This window comes from Prosopis cineraria, unplaced genomic scaffold, assembly GCF_029017545.1.
Source record: "Prosopis cineraria cultivar Desert tree isolate PC_DT_omini unplaced genomic scaffold, ASM2901754v1 PC1, whole genome shotgun sequence".
Taxonomy (NCBI): Eukaryota; Viridiplantae; Streptophyta; class Magnoliopsida; order Fabales; family Fabaceae; genus Prosopis; species Prosopis cineraria.
In genome coordinates this window covers 4803135-4822863 of record NW_026555332.1, presented here as the reverse complement: position 1 = coordinate 4822863, position 19729 = coordinate 4803135, and the positions used below count along the sequence as shown (strand labels likewise).

Here is a 19729-nt window from a genome sequence, read left to right as displayed (position 1 = left end):
GACCAAAGAGATCACTCACGTACGACTCAGAAGGCCACAATGATCAAAATCAGCGTTAATTCAAGTCATGCTGTCGATATTTTTGCATGATTGTTCTAAAATTTCCAGCCAGGTAAAAGTTCGCGTTCGAGAGGACCACCTCACTCATACTATTTTCTCTCTTTCTCTCAATAAAAAAACGACCTTACAAGCTCATAGTATTTTTATAATTGATATTAATTTAATTTGTACAGAGTACATTAAAAAGTTAATATATATTAATTATAAAAATTTTATTATTAAATTGAAACCTTTTAAATTAAACTAGACCATATTAAAAATAAAAAATTTATTAAAATTATTTTATAATTTTTATTTTAATAAATATAAAAATAAAAATTCAGATGTCGATGAGCACCAACCAGATGTCATCATAGTGCTGATCACTGTGATGAGCAGCCAAACCGGACGCACAAACTTCAGTCCTTCTCTCGTTCCCATCACCATGCTTTACACTCCATTGGCTTCTTTCGTTTCTCTCTTCTATCTCCCATGGCTTCTCAGCCTTCTTCTCCTTCCGTTCAACCTCATGCCTCGCCACCAGAGCCAAGCCCTCTGAGGAAAATTGCTGCCGCCGCCTCTATTGCGGCTGGGATTCAATTCGGATGGTCTATTCAGCTCTCCTTGCTAACTCCCTATGTTCAGCTTCTCGGTATTCCACACACTTGGGCTGCTTTTATATGGCTCTGTGGTCCTATCTCCGGTATGTTGTTTCAACCGATTTTCGGTTACCACAGTGACCGCTGCACCTCCCGGTTCGGCCGCCGCCGCCCGTTTATCGCGGTTGGTGTACTCGCTGTCGTCATCGCCGTTCTCTTGATCGGTTTTGCCGCTGATCTTGGCCACCGGTTCGGGGACTCACTGGATAAGAAAACGCGGCCACGGTCCGTCGTTGTCTTCGTCGTCGGATTCTGGATCCTCGACGTGGCCAATAACATGATTCAAGGTCCGTGCAGAGCTCTATTGGCAGACCTCTCCGCCGGCGACCACCGGAAGACGCGGACCGCGAACGCGTTTTACTCGTTCTTCATGGCCGTCGGAAATGTCCTTGGATACGCCACCGGATCCTACAGTAAGCTCCACCATATGTTTCCGTTCACGAAAACCAAAGCCTGTGACGTGTACTGCGCGAACCTGAAGAGCTGCTTCTTCGTCTCCATGGCTCTTCTGCTCATTCTCTCAATCGTCGCTCTCACGTCTGCGAAGGAGCTCAGGGCAATTCCGTCGTTTCGGCATGACGGGGATGATACGGTGGGTGAGGGGTCAGGGAGCTTACGGTATTTCAAACGACTGTTGGGTGCTGTTCGGGAGCTCAAGAGGCCGATGTGGATTTTACTCCTGGTGACGTGTCTTAACTGGATTGCTTGGTTCCCCTTTTTGTTGTTCGACAGTGATTGGATGGGAAGGGAAGTGTACGGGGGAAAGGTTGGGGAAGGTGAGGCGTACGATAAGGGCGTGCGCGCAGGTGCATTGGGTCTTATGCTCAACTCTCTGGTGCTGCTTGTGGCGTCGCTGGGCATGGAGGTACTGGTGCGTGGGCTTGGAGGCATGAAGAAGTTATGGGGGATCGGAAACTTCATGCTTGCTGTGTGTTTGGCCTCGACAGTGCTTGTTACCAAGTTGGCTGACCGATCACGACAGTTCCCCGTCGGCCCCGACGATCCTCCACGACTGCCCGCCGGTGTTAAAGGCGCCGCTTTGGCAGTCTTCATGCTACTAGGCATCCCCCTCGCAGTAAGCTGTTACTGATTTTCAATTAATTTCAGCATTTTATTTATTTTTTATGATCGAGAAAAAGTTTAGTTAGGTCGGATGCAACTCGTCAAAATTAGAATATATCTCTAAACTCTATAAATGCTTATAAAAATACTTATGGATTGATATTTTACTGGTTTAACCATAGACCATGTTTATGAAATGGTTTGTTCACAACTACGTAGCTTGATACTATAATCATTAACTCTTATTTTAACTAGCTTAATAACTGTTCTGCATTTTATCCCTTGTCTTCTTAACGTCCAAATTTAATAAAATATCATTCACGCATTCTAAAAAATGTTCTCATCTTTCAATTTAAATTATGGTTTTAGTTTGGTTAAAAGTAATTTTGACAAGTTGTAATTAAAACAAATATCTTTAATATTTAAGTAACTTTAACCAATAAAATTCCCGTGATCTTTAAAAGAGGTTAACAAAACTTATATATAAAAAGGATCAAATGGAATAATTATGGGAGGTTTAGGGCATTATAAGATTATTTATATTTCATAAATATTTTTTATAATTTTTATTTTTATATTAATAACATAAAGGGTAATATTTAGGTACCTAGCATGTATACTTAACATTATTTTTTTCCAATTGAATCAAGGCAAGTGGTCTTTAATGTGTTAATAACATAAATAATTAACAAGAGTTTGTTATAAAATAAATAATAAATAAAAGATTGTTTTTTTGCCAAAAAAAATATACATGTTTTGATCTAATTAAAAATAAGCACTTTAAATATATATGAGTCTAAGTATTTAAGTTTTTTCTAATATAAATTATTATAATACTTAACAATATAACAAAGTCTGTTTGGTTTAGAATTTGGACTCTAAAAGCATGTTTATTTTTAGTTCTTAACTTTTTTTCCAGAATATGTCCCCCTGGCGGGGACAAAAAAAAAAAAAGGAAAGCTGTAATTTAAATGTTTTCAGCTCTTTTTCCTCTTCTTGATGAACTGTCATGCATGCAGTGTGAGGAATAAGGTACATCTTCTTTATACAATTAATTAGTATTTATAATAGTGAACTAGATTTAAATATTGTTAAACTGAGAAAACCTTTGATAATACAATTTTTTCATTTTCAAGATTTTAAATCTCGACATTATTTAAGAGAAATAAGTTGCTTTCACTTAAAACCAACCATGATTGGCACATAGCCCCGCTATTTGATATTTTCACTTTTGTATAATACACATGATTTTTATTTAGTGGTTCCATTTAAAACAAAAATAAAGAAGAAAATATTATAATTGCGTCAATGCATTCCCATAAATATCTGTATATAAGTCTTTAAGCATGTGGAGTAAGAGTTTTTGCGGCTTAAGATACTTGAAACATTAATCATCATTATTTGTAACATAGGAGTTTAAAAGCCAGAAATGCTTTCTTTATTTCTTTTTGTTTGGTTCTTTTATAACCAAGCCTGAAATGCTTTCTAATTCTAAGCATGCTGAAGAAAACTAAAGTGAAGTGATCCGGATTAATTGATGTTCTGCAGATTAATTACAGTGTTCCTTTTGCTCTAGCAGCCATTTACTCGAGCTCCTCCGGGACTGGCCAAGGTATATATCTTGAATATGATTTTTTTTTAAACAAAAATATATCAGGAGGTTTAAATTCTTAACTCGTTATGAGATTATTGAATAAGATGTTTCAATCAGCTTTATTTTTTTATTTTTCAAAGAATTTTGCCTGTTTGAATAATCCACGCATGTTCGGAGCAGCAGGTTTCTCTCCCTCATGTTCACATTAATTGAATTTGATTCCTAAAACTCGATCGTGTTCGCTACGTTTGATACAATTTTATTTTGTTTGGATATTTAAGGATTATCGATGGGAGTTCTAAACCTTGCCATTGTGATACCACAGGTAAAGACTTCAGAAATTTGTACGTTTCTTTCATGAATATGCCTACTTTGCCCCCTAAGTTATAGTTCAGTTCCTACCTAATGTTGCATACAGATGATTGTATCAGTGGTAAGTGGACCATGGGATGCGTTGTTTGGCGGAGGAAACTTGCCGGCGTTCGTGGTGGGTGCGACGGCCGCTGCGGCTAGCGGTATTTTATCAATTGTTTTGTTGCCGTATCCTCCGTTGAAGTTGCCAAAGCGGACACCCACAACCACAGCTGATGACGCAGAGATTGTCACCAGTAAAAATAATTAATTATTATTTATTTTCCTCTTTTCTTTTCAAACCATATTACTTTTAACTTCTGGAATTTCGAAACTATCTTACTTATCTACGGTCAATTATTGTCAGACAACATTATCATTAACAACTTACTAATAGATATTAAGTTTGGTGAAAGGGCCGATCTTTATAATGTGATTTGAATTTTTGTTGGAAAAGTTATACACATTTTGTACTCATGCCTTCAATATGACTGCCTTAGTATGAGCAGTAAAAAATTGTTTTGAAATAAATCTGATCAAACTAATTATTTTTTACTCTTTTTCTCAAAAATAATCCTAAAAATTGCATTGCAAAATAGCATTTAAAAACCAGAAATAAAAATAAAATCAAATAGGTCCTTATAATCGTGAGGCAAGTTTTTTTTTTTTTTTTGTGCCTCAATATTGGTGATATTTTCTCGTGGATATCAAACACGTTAGTTATGCATGCGCAATTAGTTGAAGATTTTTGTTTTTTTTTATACTTTTTTCTTTTTGGGTTGGAATTAGTAGTAAAAAATCAAGAATAAGAAGAAGAAGAAAGTTTAACCCCCATTTAACCCAAAAATTAAAAACAAAGCCCCAGCAAGTTTTTATTCCCTGACCAAATCATCTATTTTAGAGGAAGTGACTTTTAGTCACAGAGTTCCTGGAGTTTTGTTTGTTTTACTACAAAATTTCACACTTATTTTGTATAAATTGCATTTTAATAATTATATGTTCGAAGAACATTATTAATCATAATAAAAACCACCATGCCCCTACTCTCTTATTTTGACTAGGCAAGTAATTTTTGGTGGCCTTTTCGGGTCCTACTAGTCACACGCATCCATGATCAAACATAATTTACCCAAAAAATAAAAAAAGGCACCCTTTTTAGGCTCATAGCATATGAAGCGATCAATTCATTATTGTGGGTTTCAGCCCATTATATTAAAAAAAGAAGGTAAATCGTTCACTATTTTTACCAAGAGAAAAATAAATACAATGAGATAACGTGTGGATGGTTAGATTTAGATTTAGATTTATATTTAAAATTTATATATTTAAAATTATTTATTTAGATAGAATTTAAAAAAATTTAAATAAAAAAGAGAGATGAATTGAAATTTAAAATAAAAAAGAAAACTTATAAATAATGAGTTTAATTATATTTTTTAATTTATAATATAAGAGTTATAGAGATATCAATAATAAAAACATGAAAAGACTAAGATGTTTGGAGCTATTAGATTTTAAATAATGATGGTTTAAAGAGAATTTAAAATTATAAAAGAATTATAATCCAAATTAATAAATTTTTGCATATTTAAATAATAAGGGATTTGGTTTAAATCAAATCCAAATTCTTATCAATCTAAATACATCATAAGTTTTCTCTTTCAAAAACAATCGATTTAAATACACATACATATATTTAAACACAAATTCGAGCATACATAAGCATGATTGAATCGGAAAGAGAGGGAATTTTGTACCTACGTACTCAAAATTTTTTAGCAAGGGATAGTATTGGCCAATTTGATACCAGCTATTGAACTTTAAGGAATTAAGATTTGCGAATGTAATTATGAGTGGGAGGATACACTTTAAAAATCATGTTTGGTTCCCGTCCCCCCAGAATTATGTTAGGTGTATTATGGGAATGCTTAAATGAAAATTATTTAATATATGTAATTATAATTTCAAGAGATTATCTCTGACCGAAAAAATTCAAAAGACTCTAATGCCCTTCTAAAAAGTATGAATATATATTTCATTCATTCCTCTTTGCATCGCGGCCAATGATGGATCCATAACCCCACATTCAATTCATTTTGTGGTTAATGGTCCTTCCTCTCTGCAACCTCATTGCTCTCTTGTCATCCCTTGCTCCCACAGAGATCGTTGAAGGATTGATGGTGATGGAGGGAGGAATATGAAGAATGGGAATTGGGATTATTAAATAATCTCATGTGGATGGAATTGGGAATGAGACTCGATTTCTCATTACCCCCATACCAAAAATGAAAAGTTTGGTATTATCTAATCTCAATTCTAATCTCATCCCCAATCCTTCATATCATTTACTCCTTTTGTTCAAAAATATAAATTATTTTTAATTAAATCTCACCTTTCAATAAACTAGTTACCTACTTTCTAACTAACTCTATTTTTTCATATTTACTTTTATTAAACATCTTACAATAAATATAAAGTCATTATCAATAGAATACTTTTGAAAAATTACACCTCGAAAGACTACAAATATCTTACATTTTTTAACATCCAACTTTTCAAAAAATGCCTTATATTTTTTAACAGAGGGAATAAGTATTATTATATAGCAAATTTTTTGTGGTCAATATATTACTCCCTCTATCCCAAATTATAAGATATTTTTTGATAAAATTTCACATGCCAATAAGCTTCATTAAATATACTTAATAATCTTATTTTTTTAAAATAAAAATATAAACTTTTAAAAATCCTTATCATTTAATATATTGAAAATATAAAGAATGAAAATTAATTATAGAGAGAGAAATGATGATATTATAATTAAAATATTTAATGAAATCTTAATTTATATAAAATTTTTTATATTTTAAGATAAAAAACTTTTTTTAAAATATTTTATAATGTAGAATGAAGGAAGTACATAATACTTTAGGCTGTGATGCGACTGGGTTTATCTCCCTGGCTCACTATCTATTGGTCTCATTGAAAAGAATCGAATAATAGTCTCATTATACAAAACCTAACTATTTGTGATTTATACCCACTCATTTTGGGCTACGATACTAACTGGGCTTTTACATTTGCATTGGGGGGACATTTTTTTAAAAAACAATTGACTTCAACTTTTTGGTTGGCTCGCTTGAACTCAATATTCCAAAAACAAAAAAAAAAAAACAAAACCTCAACCTCAATCTCAACCTACGGTTCATTAGACCCCACTTGATGTATGAAACAGAGTTTCATCAACTTGGCTGAAACTGAAGAAAGCTGAAAGAAGAAAAATCTGATGACAGAGTGGATAGATTTTCATTTCAAAGAAAGAACACTCCAATTTGTAGCCGAAGAGAAAAACGTAGTATAATTTCTCCATAATTTATATTTACTATTTCACATATATACATTAGAAATGGCAGAGTCCTCCTTCACATCTCAACTCTTAATTCTTGTGAATCCAATATCAATAATCAACATAGCCGAAAAAGAGAGAAAATTTCATTCACAACCCCAAATCCCAGTTTCCAAATAATTACAGAACTACGCTATATTACTCTTTTTCTGGGTTTTCCCTGAGAACTGCTAATAGAGAACAGTTTCTTCAGAACCTTCACAAGCACCACCATGCCAGGCTTATTATTCCTATCCTTATTATTACTAATACCACTCTTAGAAGGAAGAATCAGAGCACCTGAAGAAGCATTACTATTCCTTCTCTTTGCCACAGTTCTGAACTCAACCTTCTCTCTTGAAGAAGACAATTCCTCATTGAAATCTTCCCACAACAAATCCATCTTCTGCTTCCCTTCATCGTCTTCTTGTTCTTCTTCATTGCTCACTAGCCTGCCAATCTCTATACATGAGAAGCTCTTTCTCTGGCCTTCTTCTCTGATGAGACCTCCATAATAAGGGTTTGGGGAGGTTGCAGGAGACAGATTCCAGAGAGGAGGAGAGTCAATGGAGAAAGAAGAGTAAGAGTCATTAATGACGGGGAAGCTGAACTCTTGATCTGTGGCCATTTGGGAAAGCAAGCAAAGAGAATAACAATTAAAATAAAATAATTAATAACAAGCCTGTGAAAATAAGGAAGATGATGATGATGGGTCTGGGTTAGGTTTGGTGGGGGACCTATAGTGGTTGTGTTCTTAGGAAAGGTTTAGTTCAACTGCTACAGAAAAAACCTAAACTTTCTTGTCTCTGCAGAAAAACAGGGGAAATAGTTTTGGGTCCTATGACATCATATCTCTTCTTCTCCTTAGATTCCCATGAAGATCTTGATTGGTCTCTCATGGGTAGGACCAGAAATCTCTCAAAAGGCAAAACCACACACCAAGTAATGAAATCCCTCTCCTTTACTCTATTCCTAATGAGAGACCCAAGAGAGTGATCAAGTTCTAAAACCACTTTCTGTTCTATATTTGTAGTTCAAGAACAAAGATTTTGCCCAATTTCAAGTTAAATTAAAGATCTTAAGACATACTCGCTCTCCGTAAGTTGCTTGTCAAAAATAAAAGTGGGTCCAAATTATAAGGTGCAAAGTCAAGAGATTAAATGATATTTCATTCAATTTTATTTATAAGGTATAAAAATAATAATTTTTTGGGTTTTATTTATAAAACATATCATTAACTTTTTATCACAAATTTTTTCTTTCACTACCATTAAATGTCACAGAGAAAAAAAATATTTGGTAAGGATAAAATTAAAAACTTTTTAAATTTTCAAAGAGAATTTAAAGTTAAACTTTTTTAATTTTAATAAAATATATTAAAAATAACTTATAAATAAAATTAAAAAGAGTGTTTCATTTTTACTGCTATAATTTTAATAACTTCCTTGTAATTTGGGCCAGGATGATAAAAATTCCTTTAAATAGTAAGGGTATAATTAGAATGTTGGAACATTTCTCAACAAATAAAGTAATCCAACAACTTTTCTTAACATATATGAAAAATTTATGAAACACTCTGCACTCTCTTGTATTTTTATGATAAGACATTTTATAAAACAAATTAATGGCTCTTAATACAAAGCACTTGGCATGATATCAATTATGCAAATTTAAAAAAATTATTTAAATATGAGTAAACTTGTGAATTTATTTCATTCTTATACAAATTTAATGAATTAACTAACTTTCTTTAATTATAATGAAATAGTAAGAGAAATGTCATGTAACAAGGACGGGAGAGAATATAGAATATTAAAATATATTTCTTTTAAATCACAATATAAGACATGTTTCAAAAAATTTTTTTAATTTAAAATATAGGATGTTGAATAAATTTTATATTTATTTTTTAACTATATCTCTATTTTATTTATTATTTTTTTAAAAAAAATTATGTATTAAAATTTTAATTATTATTATAAAGGCTCTGATTTAAGATATTTAATGAGACTATACATAAAACGATGTCTGTATTTTTAATAATTTAATGTTTAAATTAACATTGTGTATAAATAGCAAATAAGTTAATCATGTCCTCTATTATGTTCCAACTTCCAAAGGGAATATATAGTAGGAATTGGAAGGTGGGATGATGAGGATGGAGAATTTGAAGAAGGGGATAATTATGGAAGATGCTTGTCACCGGCGGATTGGGAGGAGGATGTGATGTGAGAGAGACTTAATTTTCCATTAGCACCGTTGACTCTGAGGCTCTTGAAAGTGATATATATTTGCACAACTAATACACACCCTCCCCATTTATTCTCTCCCTCTCTCTCCCCTCACATTCCAAGCTGACACGTTTGTGCGAGCGGACTGTGATCGTTGGTGACACGCTATACACAGAAATTGGAGCAGAGGCGAGAAGCAATTAAGAGGGTTCCAAGTCAACGTAGAGTCTCGACCAAGTAATTGTTTTTACTATTACGTGTTTGGTTTGATGCCAACTGGATTTTGCTAAGCGTGTTTTATTAACGTGCCTCGCCCTAAAATGAGCAAGACAAAGTGGCGGCTTTTAGCTTGCTTTCTACGTTTCAACTTGAAATGGCCGGTATTGGGGTCGGATTGCTGATCTGGTAGCTTGCTTTCTACGTTTCAACTTGAAATGGCGGGTATTGAGGTCGGATTGCTGATCCGGCACACGTATTGTTTGGGTTTTCACGACCTGTTACTGTTACACATCCATCGGGTTTTCACTACTTTTCGCCAACCCAAGAAAATTCAAACCTTTTTGTTTGTATCTATCTTCTTTAATTCTCAAGTTGGCTTCATTTTATTTATTTCTCGCCGAAATTTATTATTCTCTTTATTAAAAAAATATAAAATATTTTTAATTAAATTTTATCTTCTAATAAAGTAGTTATTTATTTTTAAATTAACTCTATTTTTTTATATTTATCTTGATTAAACACCTTACAATAAATATAAAGTCATTATTAATAGGGATATTTTTTTTAAAAAAGTAATAATTACATCTCAAAAGACTAAAAATATCTTACATTTTTTAACATCTACCTTATTAAAAAATACCTTATATTTTTTAATAGAGGGAACATTAATTTATTAGTCATTCAACTTTCTTTCAATTCTTGATCCATTCCTGAAATTTTGAATCAGGATAGATTAAAACTTACAGTATTTGGTTTCTGTTCTTTTTTTATTTTTAAAATTTTTTTGTAATTTAGTTTTCAAAATTTTTTTATAAAACAAAATAAAAAGACAATTTACTCGGTTATTTTAATTTTTTTAAAAAAATTAAAATTAAAAAATAAACTGACAATAATGATTACAAGTTATTTATGAAATAAATTGATCAAGATAGCTGTAATTTTTTGTAATTAAATGTAATATATTTTGAAAATAAAAAAAAATAAAAAGATAACTTAAATTTATTTTTTTTTGTTTTCAGAATGAAAAGAATTAATTGCAAAACACTTATCAAATGAGTTTCTAAATTTTTTTGTTTTAAAAAATGAAAACAATTTTTAAAAACAAAAAACAAACATGCCGTTAGTCCTTGTAACTTCTTTTTTAATTAAAACAATTTAATTTGTATAGCATGTTGACTCAATACAATTCAATTTTTATAATTTTTTAACTCAATAAACTACAAAAACTACATTTTATTAAGTCAAAATTCAAAGGTTAAATTGATAATTAAAAATTAATTTAGAGATTAGAAAGTTATATCATCCCTTACTATAATATGATGAATCTATGTGGCGTGAAAAAACATAGGAGGTACTTATTTATGGTGCTAAATCCTAAGGTATGATATTTTCAAAAATAAAATAATACACTAACTAACAAATAATTCAAACTATTTTTTACACTACCCCTGAAGCTGAAACTATACAAGCTTATAGTTCTCAACTTACATGAACCTCTGGTGATTTCTTTTTTAAAATTTTGGTTAAAACATTAACTTCTTAATCTATTGATCTAACATGTTAAGAATTGATCAATTTTTTTTGAACTTCTCTCCCACGAAGTGGCATACTATTTCAATATGTTTTGTCTCATCATGGAAGATTGGATTGGTGGCAATATTTATAGTTGGCCTGTTATCAAAGTACTCATATTACTTTTGAAATAACTATACTCAAAGCCTCATACTATGCTTCTGTAGATGATTTTGATGGTCTTCTAGGAGATAATTAAAGTATCTCCAAATTTTAGTAGATACCTAATGACAAATTTTATTAGGGTATTGCAAGTCGCCCAATCAAAATCACAGTAACATGTTAATTGTGAGATTTTGTTGGTACTTAACAATATCTTGAGTTATGAATAATTTTCCAAATATCTTAGCCCATTCGCCGTGTGGTTTTTTATAGGATTTTGCATGCACTAGCTCAACCTGAAAAGAAAAAGAAATGCTAGGCCTTGTCATTTTTTAACATATTTACCTCAACCTACCCACGAGCCTTCTATATTCTATATCTTGTAGGATCTTGTAACAGCTCCTCCTCGTTTTTACCCTCCCTCCTATATTGCAAATCTAGGTCCACCCATAAGTCATTTAATAGATATCTAAGAATTTTTAACACACACACACACACTCACTCACTCACTCTCTCTAGAAAAAATTAAAATGCTATTGACTTGCATATAAAATAATTAGATTAAAAAAATAATGGCGCGCGCGCACACACGCTCTAGAAAAAATGAAAATGCTATTGACTTGCATATAAAATAATTAGGTTAAAAAAATAATGGCACAAATGTACTGCTCGGTGCTTATCCTCACGGTGGGCCGTGGGCTTAGTCTACCTTGGTCCATATCGCTTCTTTGAGCCCACAGCAAGAGAATTAGCAATTTAAAAGTTTACCATCAACCTATAGCCCTGCTTCTTCAATGCCTATTTTCACCATGAAAACACTAGTCATTGCTCTGTCCCCTGCTGCTTATACTCAGCTTTATGTCCCTTGCAATTTTTCTCCTTCTTTATCTTCTGCAACTCAAAAATCTGTGACACACGCTACCATTCAGAAAATTGAAGCTCGGAAGGTCCGTGCTGCGGTTGTAGCTGATGAGTCGTCTTCTTTTACTCGGGCTTTTTATCAAGCGCATGGTGAGCAATCGCTGCCAGAAAGGGAATGTCACGATAAAAAAAATAGCAAGAAAAGGGTCTTCTTTTTAGATGTTAATCCTCTATGCTATGACGGAAACACACCCAGCTTATACTCCTTTGGTCGATGGGTCTCCCTTTTCCTCTCTCAAGTCAGTCGCAGCGACCCTGTTATTGCTGTAATTATCTCTCCATCTCCATAAATTCTTACCCTTTGGTTAAAATATATCCCTTTGCTCCATGAAAGTCATTTGATACCTCAGTTTGCGTCTGCGTTTGTTGGAAATTTATTGAAATATTTTAATACTTTATCATGCATTTTCCGATTTAAAAGGACTATGGTTTTCTGTAGGATATAATGGCTAGTTTCCGATGATTATGTAGTCAGTGATAACAATTGCTATCAGAAGAAGTGACATATTTTACACCGGAGGGGTTACATCTCTACATGGATTTATAGTACTTTGAGTGCATTAAACAACAGGTAGTTCTTTTTGAAAGGGAGAAATGAATAAATAATTTTTTGGCACCTGAGCTGTTGAGCATGACCAAGTAAGTGTTGATGTAAAAAGATTTCAATGGGAATGACAATCTTTATGCTCTTAGTATAAGTGTTACTGTAAAGTCTTTTGGCAGCGTGCTGTCTTGGTTTGTTTGTGGGGAATGAAGTGCAATACCTTTTAATCGTTAGTTTCTTCAGTGCATCTTATTTTGGAGGGAATTATTGTCGTGACTTCTTTTTAGAGGGGTATTCCTGGTGAATGTGTAATGGACTAATGGCATTGGAAAACTCCTTTGAGCCGATATCTGTACTTTCCATTTCTTTGTTTTGGGAAAGAATTTCTTTTCCTCAGTTGTTGTGCATCTAGTCTCTTCTCATTGTTGAATTCTCTCTCTCTTATTTTTAAGACCTTCATGAATGTTTTTATCCATCTATCATATCTTCTTTGTTTTGTGTTTGGACTTCTGTTGATTCATTATTACAATGAAACAGGTTTTTGATGGAGAAAAGGGTAGTGAGCATCGCAGACAACTACTACCTTCATACAAAGCCCATAGGAGAAAATTCTTGCAGCACTCATCATCTTCACAGAGATTTTCAAGGGGACATGTTGGGAGGTCCCATCAAGTGATCACTGAGGTTCTTAGAAAATGCAATGTGCCAGTGAGTGGTTCTTTTTCCATCATTGTCATTCTATTTCGTTAGTACATATTAGACATGCTTCTGTATGATTTTTAATTTCTAATAATTTGTCATGGTTCTCATTCATTGTCTTCTTTAAAGCTTACTGTGAGGTTAGTTGTGCTTAGCGTAGTTCAATACCTGTACAACACCTGAAGAAGTTAAGCCATTTATTTGCTTTTAATGAATGTTACTAATTTGGTGTAAATATTTAAGAATAGGGATTTTTCTGGTATCAAAGTAGCTAGATGTGCTTGCAGAACTCTGCCTATCGTTCATCAATAATCATCATTCCTGTTGACACACTACATTTTTTTGAGGACATTGAAGGGAGTTTGTCCTCATGCATAGATTTTTGTTTTACATGTCTGTTGGAACATATGTCATCAGGTTTATATTAGCTTCCATTTGCAATTGGAAATATAAGTTGATAAGAAGGTGACAAACAAGGCAACTTCTTTTTTTTTCTTAATACCAAGATAGCCCAAAATGGTTATCAATGATTATTTATTTCAATCTACAGCTAGAAATCCACTAGATTACTTATGTTTTATTAACTCATTAAAATAAAATTCCTTTCCAAGGTGTATTTTCTGACTGTTTGGACGACTGTGTGTCAGAGCATTTATAATGGTGAAGGTTTTGAGGGATAATGGTTTGATGTAGATAAAGGGATTAGCGCAAAATTCCATTATCTCCCTTCCTTTACGTCTCCTGTGGAGATAGATTTGGGTTGCCTGGCAAGAGAACTTGTTGGAGGAATTATAACAATAATTAATAATTAATTTGACTTGCCGCACTTCTCAATGCATTTGCCCTCATTCATTAATATACAGCTGCTCCCTCAATTTCTACCGTCCTAATTCATTATTTTGTTCCATGTAATGATGATTGGATTCTAGATGTGGATCAGTATGAATGAATAGCCAATACTATTTCCTTCTCTAGCATTTTTCAAAGGAAGAACATGAAAATAGTTGTTGTGAAACATTGATTTGATATTCTTATTATTTTTACCACATTTGTTTTATTAATGAGTTGATGAAATTGTGCAGTTCATAAAAGTTGATGGCCATGAAGCCGATGATGTGGTTGCCACACTTGTTGGACAAGTTCTCACTAGAGGTTTTCGTGTTGTGATTGCCTCTCCTGATAAGGATTTTAAACAGCTCATTTCTGAAGATGTGCAAATTGTTATGCCTTTGCCAGAGTTAGACAGGTGGTCCTTCTACACCTTGAGGCACTACAGAGCTCAATATAATTGTGACCCACAGTCTGATCTGAGCCTTAGTGAGTATTACTAATTTATATTATATGATAATGATGCGGCTCTCATCTTATTTGAGTCATGTCAATCAACTTTGACAAAAAAAAAAAAAAAACGTATCTATCAACAATGTAAAACACTGCAACAGCTCTGTTGGCTCAATAATTTATAAATTCTATATTTTAAAAATTACTTGAACCCTTTTGATTTTTCAACGGCATTATAATTTAATTGAATTAGATGCCTTCAAACGTATTCAGCTACTGCCATGATTATATAGGATGCATTGTTGGTGATGAAGTTGATGGTGTTCCTGGTATCCAGCATGTGGTCCCTGATTTCGGTCGGAAGACTGCTCTAAAACTTATTAAAAAGCATGGTACATTGGAGACTTTGTTAAATGCAGCTGCTGTAAGGACTGTAGGAAGGCCATATGCCCAGGAAGCCCTTACAAAATATGCTGATTACCTTCGAAGAAACTATGAAGTTCTGGCCTTAAAAAGGTAATGGGGTTTCTTCTTTCTACATTTTCATCCTCATCTTTGCTTATTGTGCCTCACTTTCTTAGCTTTTTAGCTTTTGCTAGTTGAAAATGCTTCTTTGCAAATCGCCTTTACTCAAACCTTATTTTTGTTTTTGGCCACACCTTTACTCAAATCTTCAAGTATTATTTCTTCATTGCAATTTTTGACAGGGATGTAGATATCCAGCTTCACGAAGAGTGGTTGGTTGAGAGAGACACACATAATGATACAACTACTCTCTCTAAGTTTTTCAGATATTTGGAACGGGCAAGGGAAGTCACCAATAATTATAGATCTCACTCTTCCAATGTATTGAACCCTGACAGGTATGATCTATAAGATAGTGTTTGATCCTATGATTCTAACAGTAAGACTCACATAATTCCTAGTTCCTGGGTTGAGAAGTCTACTAATCAATTTACCCAGTAGCTTATGCTGTCCATTATTAATCAAACGTTTAACTATTAACATAGCACTAGAAAAACTCGATGATCCAAATGCCATTCTTCAAAGCATAGACTGTGCCACTATGGTACGTACTTATTTTTTCAAGCAAGCAAAATATTTATTAAACAGTATGTTTCAGGGAGATGGGTTCTTGTTTGCTAGTTATGCTTCAGGGAGAAAGGAGGAGAGATCGAGTGGGAGGAAGTAGGAAGAAAAGACCTTCTACCAGTGAAAATGGTTTGCTGATGCCGTATTGATCGTGATAATAGGCCAGAGAGGGAATGATTCTTCTCTCTGCAGTAGAAAGTGGAGAAGTTATGTAGAAAAACAAAATGAGATGGCAGATAGCTAAAATTGAAGTTAGGTGATATGACGCTCGTTTTTCTTCCAAGACAATGCAGATTAGATGAGAAAAAGGCTTTATTGAGGTTTGTGCCACGGAAAGTGACAGATCTTTTGTGGAGGGCCGACTCACTTGAGTCTTACAGAAAATAGACCTGTACAAACAATAAATCTTTGTGGTGCTTTCTGCAAAAATTATGGGTTTATATAGTTCTTTCTTGTGTGACAAGCTAAGGGCCATTCACACATCGAACCTAGCTAAAGGTCGCCTCTATGTGGGGACACCAAAAAAGAAGCATTCAGCGTTCATCCCATTATCACTCACGAGTCACGATACACTCTCAGTGTACTAAATTCATTCTTGCAGAAGACTCCATGCCTTTGATGTCTCTCTGTTCATTAGATCGCTGGTCCTAATCACCATAGCATGAGAACCCCCATTCCATAGAAATAGTCTTTTCTACTTTACAAGGCTGAAACTTTGCAGAGTGACTCCTGTCAACACCAATAGATAAATTTTAGGTCATTAAGCTTGTAAACACCAAAATTTAGAAATCATTATCATTTATCCTGACAAAAATCTTACCTAGATATTTTCACTCGAATCCCTTGGATTTTTCCTTGATAATACTCAATGGCAACTGATGCCAGTATATGTGGCAGTTCAAGTCAGTGCCTATATAGCAGAACTTGCAGGACTAAAACCTGGTAACTTAGTTGTCATCATGGTTATGGGAATGGCCAGGTCAATACTATAGACTAAAGTTTCTCTTAAAAGCTTCTAATCTTCGCTTCTGCTTGTCGTTACCAGCACTTGAACTCAGAAACTCCCAGGTTACCCTTCATAGACTTGCCCGGAAGACCAATCTGCCAGTCTTAAACACTTCAATTTGGTTTTCATCATTATTTTGCATTTCAGATTTCTTTTTTTTTCCCCTGTTTTCTTTCTACTTCTCTTTTCCCGCCTTCAGTTGATTCATAGCTGTTCAACCTAGAGGAAACTGATTGGATTTGAGCTGGAAAGAAAGGAAATAGGCTAAACAAATATATTGGAATTTTATAACACATGCTGTGAAATTTAGACCATCCAAAAGTAAGAAAGAAAGAATGATAGATGTCCTTTTACATTTGGTTATTTTTTCATCATTTGATGGCTTTGGTTGTTTTTTCCCCCTCTACTTTGCAAATAGCTTCCTTTGTAGTTTTAATTTACTTTCTTATGCTTAATTGCTTTAGATGCAAGATTCTTTGCTGCAAAATAAGTCAAGATTTATTCTTTTGTAGGTAATGAAGACACGTTAAAATTGACGACACAAGGAACATATGAATCGAAATTGTGCAAATGTTTCTGCTTGCTTCGCAACCTTGCTGATTCATCTTTTGTAACAACACTAAAGCAAGTATGTTTTGCTCACTGATCCCCATTTATGCAATATTAGCAAGCAGGTATAGACTTTCTTGCTACTATATTCACCTATTTTTTCTGCGTATGAATTAGCTTGCTTCATTATAAAATCAATCCTTTTGGGGAATATCAATTAATACTAAGGAAGACCAAGGCTGACTCTAGCAGTGGGCTGTTTGAAGTTTAAGTTGTGACAAGTGTAGGCTGTACAAACGTAAGATTCTTGGATACGATAGTAAGCAGTTTGATGCTTAAGGGACTAAATTGAAAGAAATGATCCATTCACGGAGTCTGTCAAGGACCAAAATGGGGTTTTTCTGCCAAAAAACATGTCGATATTTTTTATGCTGAACATCATATGATTAAGGCACTCAAAAATGTTCCCCTAGATGTTATGTTCTTTTTTTAAAAATTAACAAGATAACAAATACTTGAAGAACTCACACAGTTTTCCCAACATTAAACTTTCGTCTGCTTTAGACATGTCACAATTTGCTCAATTAATTCACGACGTTAGTGGGATTGATTTCTTGTGCAGTTGTGAGAAAATAATAAGCATTATAGCACTTGGTTCACGCTACATAGCACTTCCCGAGGTGGCTAAACATCATTCTGTAATTGAAAGTATTGCAAGCTATGTCAGACCAACAGAGGAAGGCTTCAGCGTCTTAGACATCAACATTTAGTGACACGACGATCTGGGCTCCTTATTCCTCGTTGTAAAATGTCAGAGGAAGTTGTTGTAAACTGTGACACAGATTGATTGGGAAAAAGGTGTGGGATTTGGTAACACAAAGTGGATATCCATGGATTTTGTGTGTTATTTTCTTATCCCTTGGCGTCTTTGCTTCAGGCATGAATTCCTCAAGACAAATTATGATACCTAGACTTGTACTAATTCCATCAAGTGGGAAAAATGAGTATTTATGTATATAAAAAAAAAAGAAGGAAAATACAACTGTTACCCTCATTAGTTTCTATATTTTTTTCAGTTGTTTCAAGGCCCTTGAATTTCATGGGAGTTAAATCTCTTGATGTCAATATAACTATTATTTATATTGTTGAGGTAATAAAATTATGATGAGTTAGATGCTATAAGTAAAATGGTTACTAATTTTCCTATATGTTTGTCCTAGTTGTCGTGTCTTCCTGCTTTTGAAGTTTCATCACTTGTGTGTTTATGATTTAATGTCATGCTTAGTTCTTATTTTTTGCCTTATACTTTTTTTTTTATGCAGCTCATTATAATTTTATTGAGTCAATACAAGAAGTAATAATGTTTATGTACAACTCATTAATAGTTAAGTCATTTTGGTCATATTTAAAAATATAATGATTAATTTTGCATTTAGAATAAACTTAAGGAACTTGGAGTAAGTGAAAAAAGGATATAAGGGTCAATATGAAAACATGTTAGAAGTATATAAATTAGTAGTTATGTTTTCCATAAAAAAATGTAAACATGTTCCTTTTTCTTGCTTTAATCAATCAGTATTTCAAAATAAAATCTTGAGCAGTTGCAATATCTACAAGCCACCAATAGTGTTAGGTTTGGTGTTATGGATAGGAAATGAGTGTACGGTTTATATATAGTAAATATTCATAGCGAGTTGCATAATATATATAAGTTTCAAATTCCATGTAATGTAGAGAAAAATACATGCATCTGACATGTATTAAATCTTGATATTCCTGTGTCATGGGACCGATTGGATATGTACTGTACATGACGGCCATTAGCCAACGCATGACCATTCATTATTGTTATGAATGTCCTTGTGGCTTATCTTTGACGTAAACCCTTACAAGACTACTGGTTCCTGTTGCTCTCCGTGATAACTTGTCCCCAGTTCACAGCCTTTGAGAACAGACGTGGAAGCTACCCAAGTGTGCAAATTATGCAGAGGCTAATAATATTCACTAAACATTACTGTGAATATTTCATTGACATTTCAACTAATAGTCTTATCTCATCATCAATCTTTCTCACTAGTCATGCTTTTCCTTCTTTTGTTCGTAATCTGACAAAAGCAGATCAAGCACTCACTCTTATCTCATATCTCACTCGTTCACTGCAATGTCTTATCCCTTGCTGTTGCCCATCGTGTTCCTGGTCTTCTTTATTGGACAAAGGGAGAGAAATTTTTTATTTTGATCTTATTTATAAAATATTTTTATAATTTTTCTATTTATTTTTATCCTTTCACCTTTATAAATGCCAAAAAATTATTAAATATTAGAGTATTTTATTTTTAAAGTATATATATTTGACAGAGATAAAGTTAAAAATTTATTAAATTTTTAGATAGAATTAATGAGATTTAATATTTTTCTTAATT

The 19729-nt window shown here is 33.3% G+C and overlaps 3 protein-coding genes across 9 annotated transcripts; 2 read left to right on the top strand and 1 right to left on the bottom strand.

The window, feature by feature from the left end:
• The first annotated feature begins 430 nt into the window (after positions 1-430).
• On the top strand, positions 431-4120 carry LOC129306087 (sucrose transport protein-like). Of its 2 annotated transcripts, none has more exons than XM_054946436.1 (4): positions 431-1773; positions 3309-3372; positions 3636-3679; positions 3773-4120. In XM_054946436.1, the coding sequence occupies exons 1-4, from the start codon at positions 532-534 to the stop codon at positions 3974-3976; spliced, it is 1554 nt and encodes a 517-aa protein (XP_054802411.1). In that variant the 5' UTR covers positions 431-531; the 3' UTR covers positions 3977-4120. The 2 variants fall into 2 exon arrangements, with proteins under 2 accessions (XP_054802411.1, XP_054802420.1); XM_054946445.1 differs by having other exon boundaries at positions 3786-3924.
• A 2938-nt stretch (positions 4121-7058) lies between these two features.
• Positions 7059-8117, bottom strand: LOC129293456 (uncharacterized). Its single transcript, XM_054931447.1, has one exon. The coding sequence runs from the start codon at positions 7716-7718 to the stop codon at positions 7245-7247; it is 474 nt and encodes a 157-aa protein (XP_054787422.1). The 5' UTR covers positions 7719-8117; the 3' UTR covers positions 7059-7244.
• A 3903-nt stretch (positions 8118-12020) lies between these two features.
• LOC129296078 (uncharacterized) lies at positions 12021-18488 on the top strand. 6 transcript variants are annotated; one of them, XM_054934699.1, is made up of 7 exons: positions 12021-12401; positions 13217-13387; positions 14461-14695; positions 14953-15175; positions 15451-15522; positions 17270-17431; positions 17929-18488. In XM_054934699.1, exons 1-6 carry the CDS (start codon positions 12024-12026, stop codon positions 17271-17273), a joined length of 1083 nt encoding a protein of 360 aa, XP_054790674.1. In that variant the 5' UTR covers positions 12021-12023; the 3' UTR covers positions 17274-17431; positions 17929-18488. The 6 variants fall into 6 exon arrangements, with proteins under 6 accessions (XP_054790674.1, XP_054790662.1, XP_054790667.1 ...); XM_054934687.1 differs by having other exon boundaries at positions 15367-15522; positions 17270-17385; XM_054934692.1 differs by having other exon boundaries at positions 15367-15522; positions 17270-17385; positions 17908-18488.
• Positions 18489-19729: the final 1241 nt, after the last annotated feature.

Excerpts from the sequence above, each read along its gene's own strand:
- LOC129306087 (XM_054946436.1), top strand. The coding sequence starts at position 532 with ATGGCTTCTCAGCCTTCTTCTCCTTCCGTTCAACCTCATGCCTCGCCA. Across the intron at positions 1,774-3,308 it reads TACTAGGCATCCCCCTCGCA|ATTAATTACAGTGTTCCTTT; the intron begins GTAAGCTGTTAC and ends GATGTTCTGCAG. Across the intron at positions 3,680-3,772 it reads TTGCCATTGTGATACCACAG|ATGATTGTATCAGTGGTAAG; the intron begins GTAAAGACTTCA and ends TGTTGCATACAG.
- LOC129293456 (XM_054931447.1), bottom strand. The coding sequence starts at position 7,718 with ATGGCCACAGATCAAGAGTTCAGCTTCCCCGTCATTAATGACTCTTAC.
- LOC129296078 (XM_054934687.1), top strand. The coding sequence starts at position 12,024 with ATGAAAACACTAGTCATTGCTCTGTCCCCTGCTGCTTATACTCAGCTT. Across the intron at positions 12,402-13,216 it reads GCAGCGACCCTGTTATTGCT|GTTTTTGATGGAGAAAAGGG; the intron begins GTAATTATCTCT and ends ACAATGAAACAG. Across the intron at positions 15,176-15,366 it reads GAAGTTCTGGCCTTAAAAAG|GGATGTAGATATCCAGCTTC; the intron begins GTAATGGGGTTT and ends AATTTTTGACAG.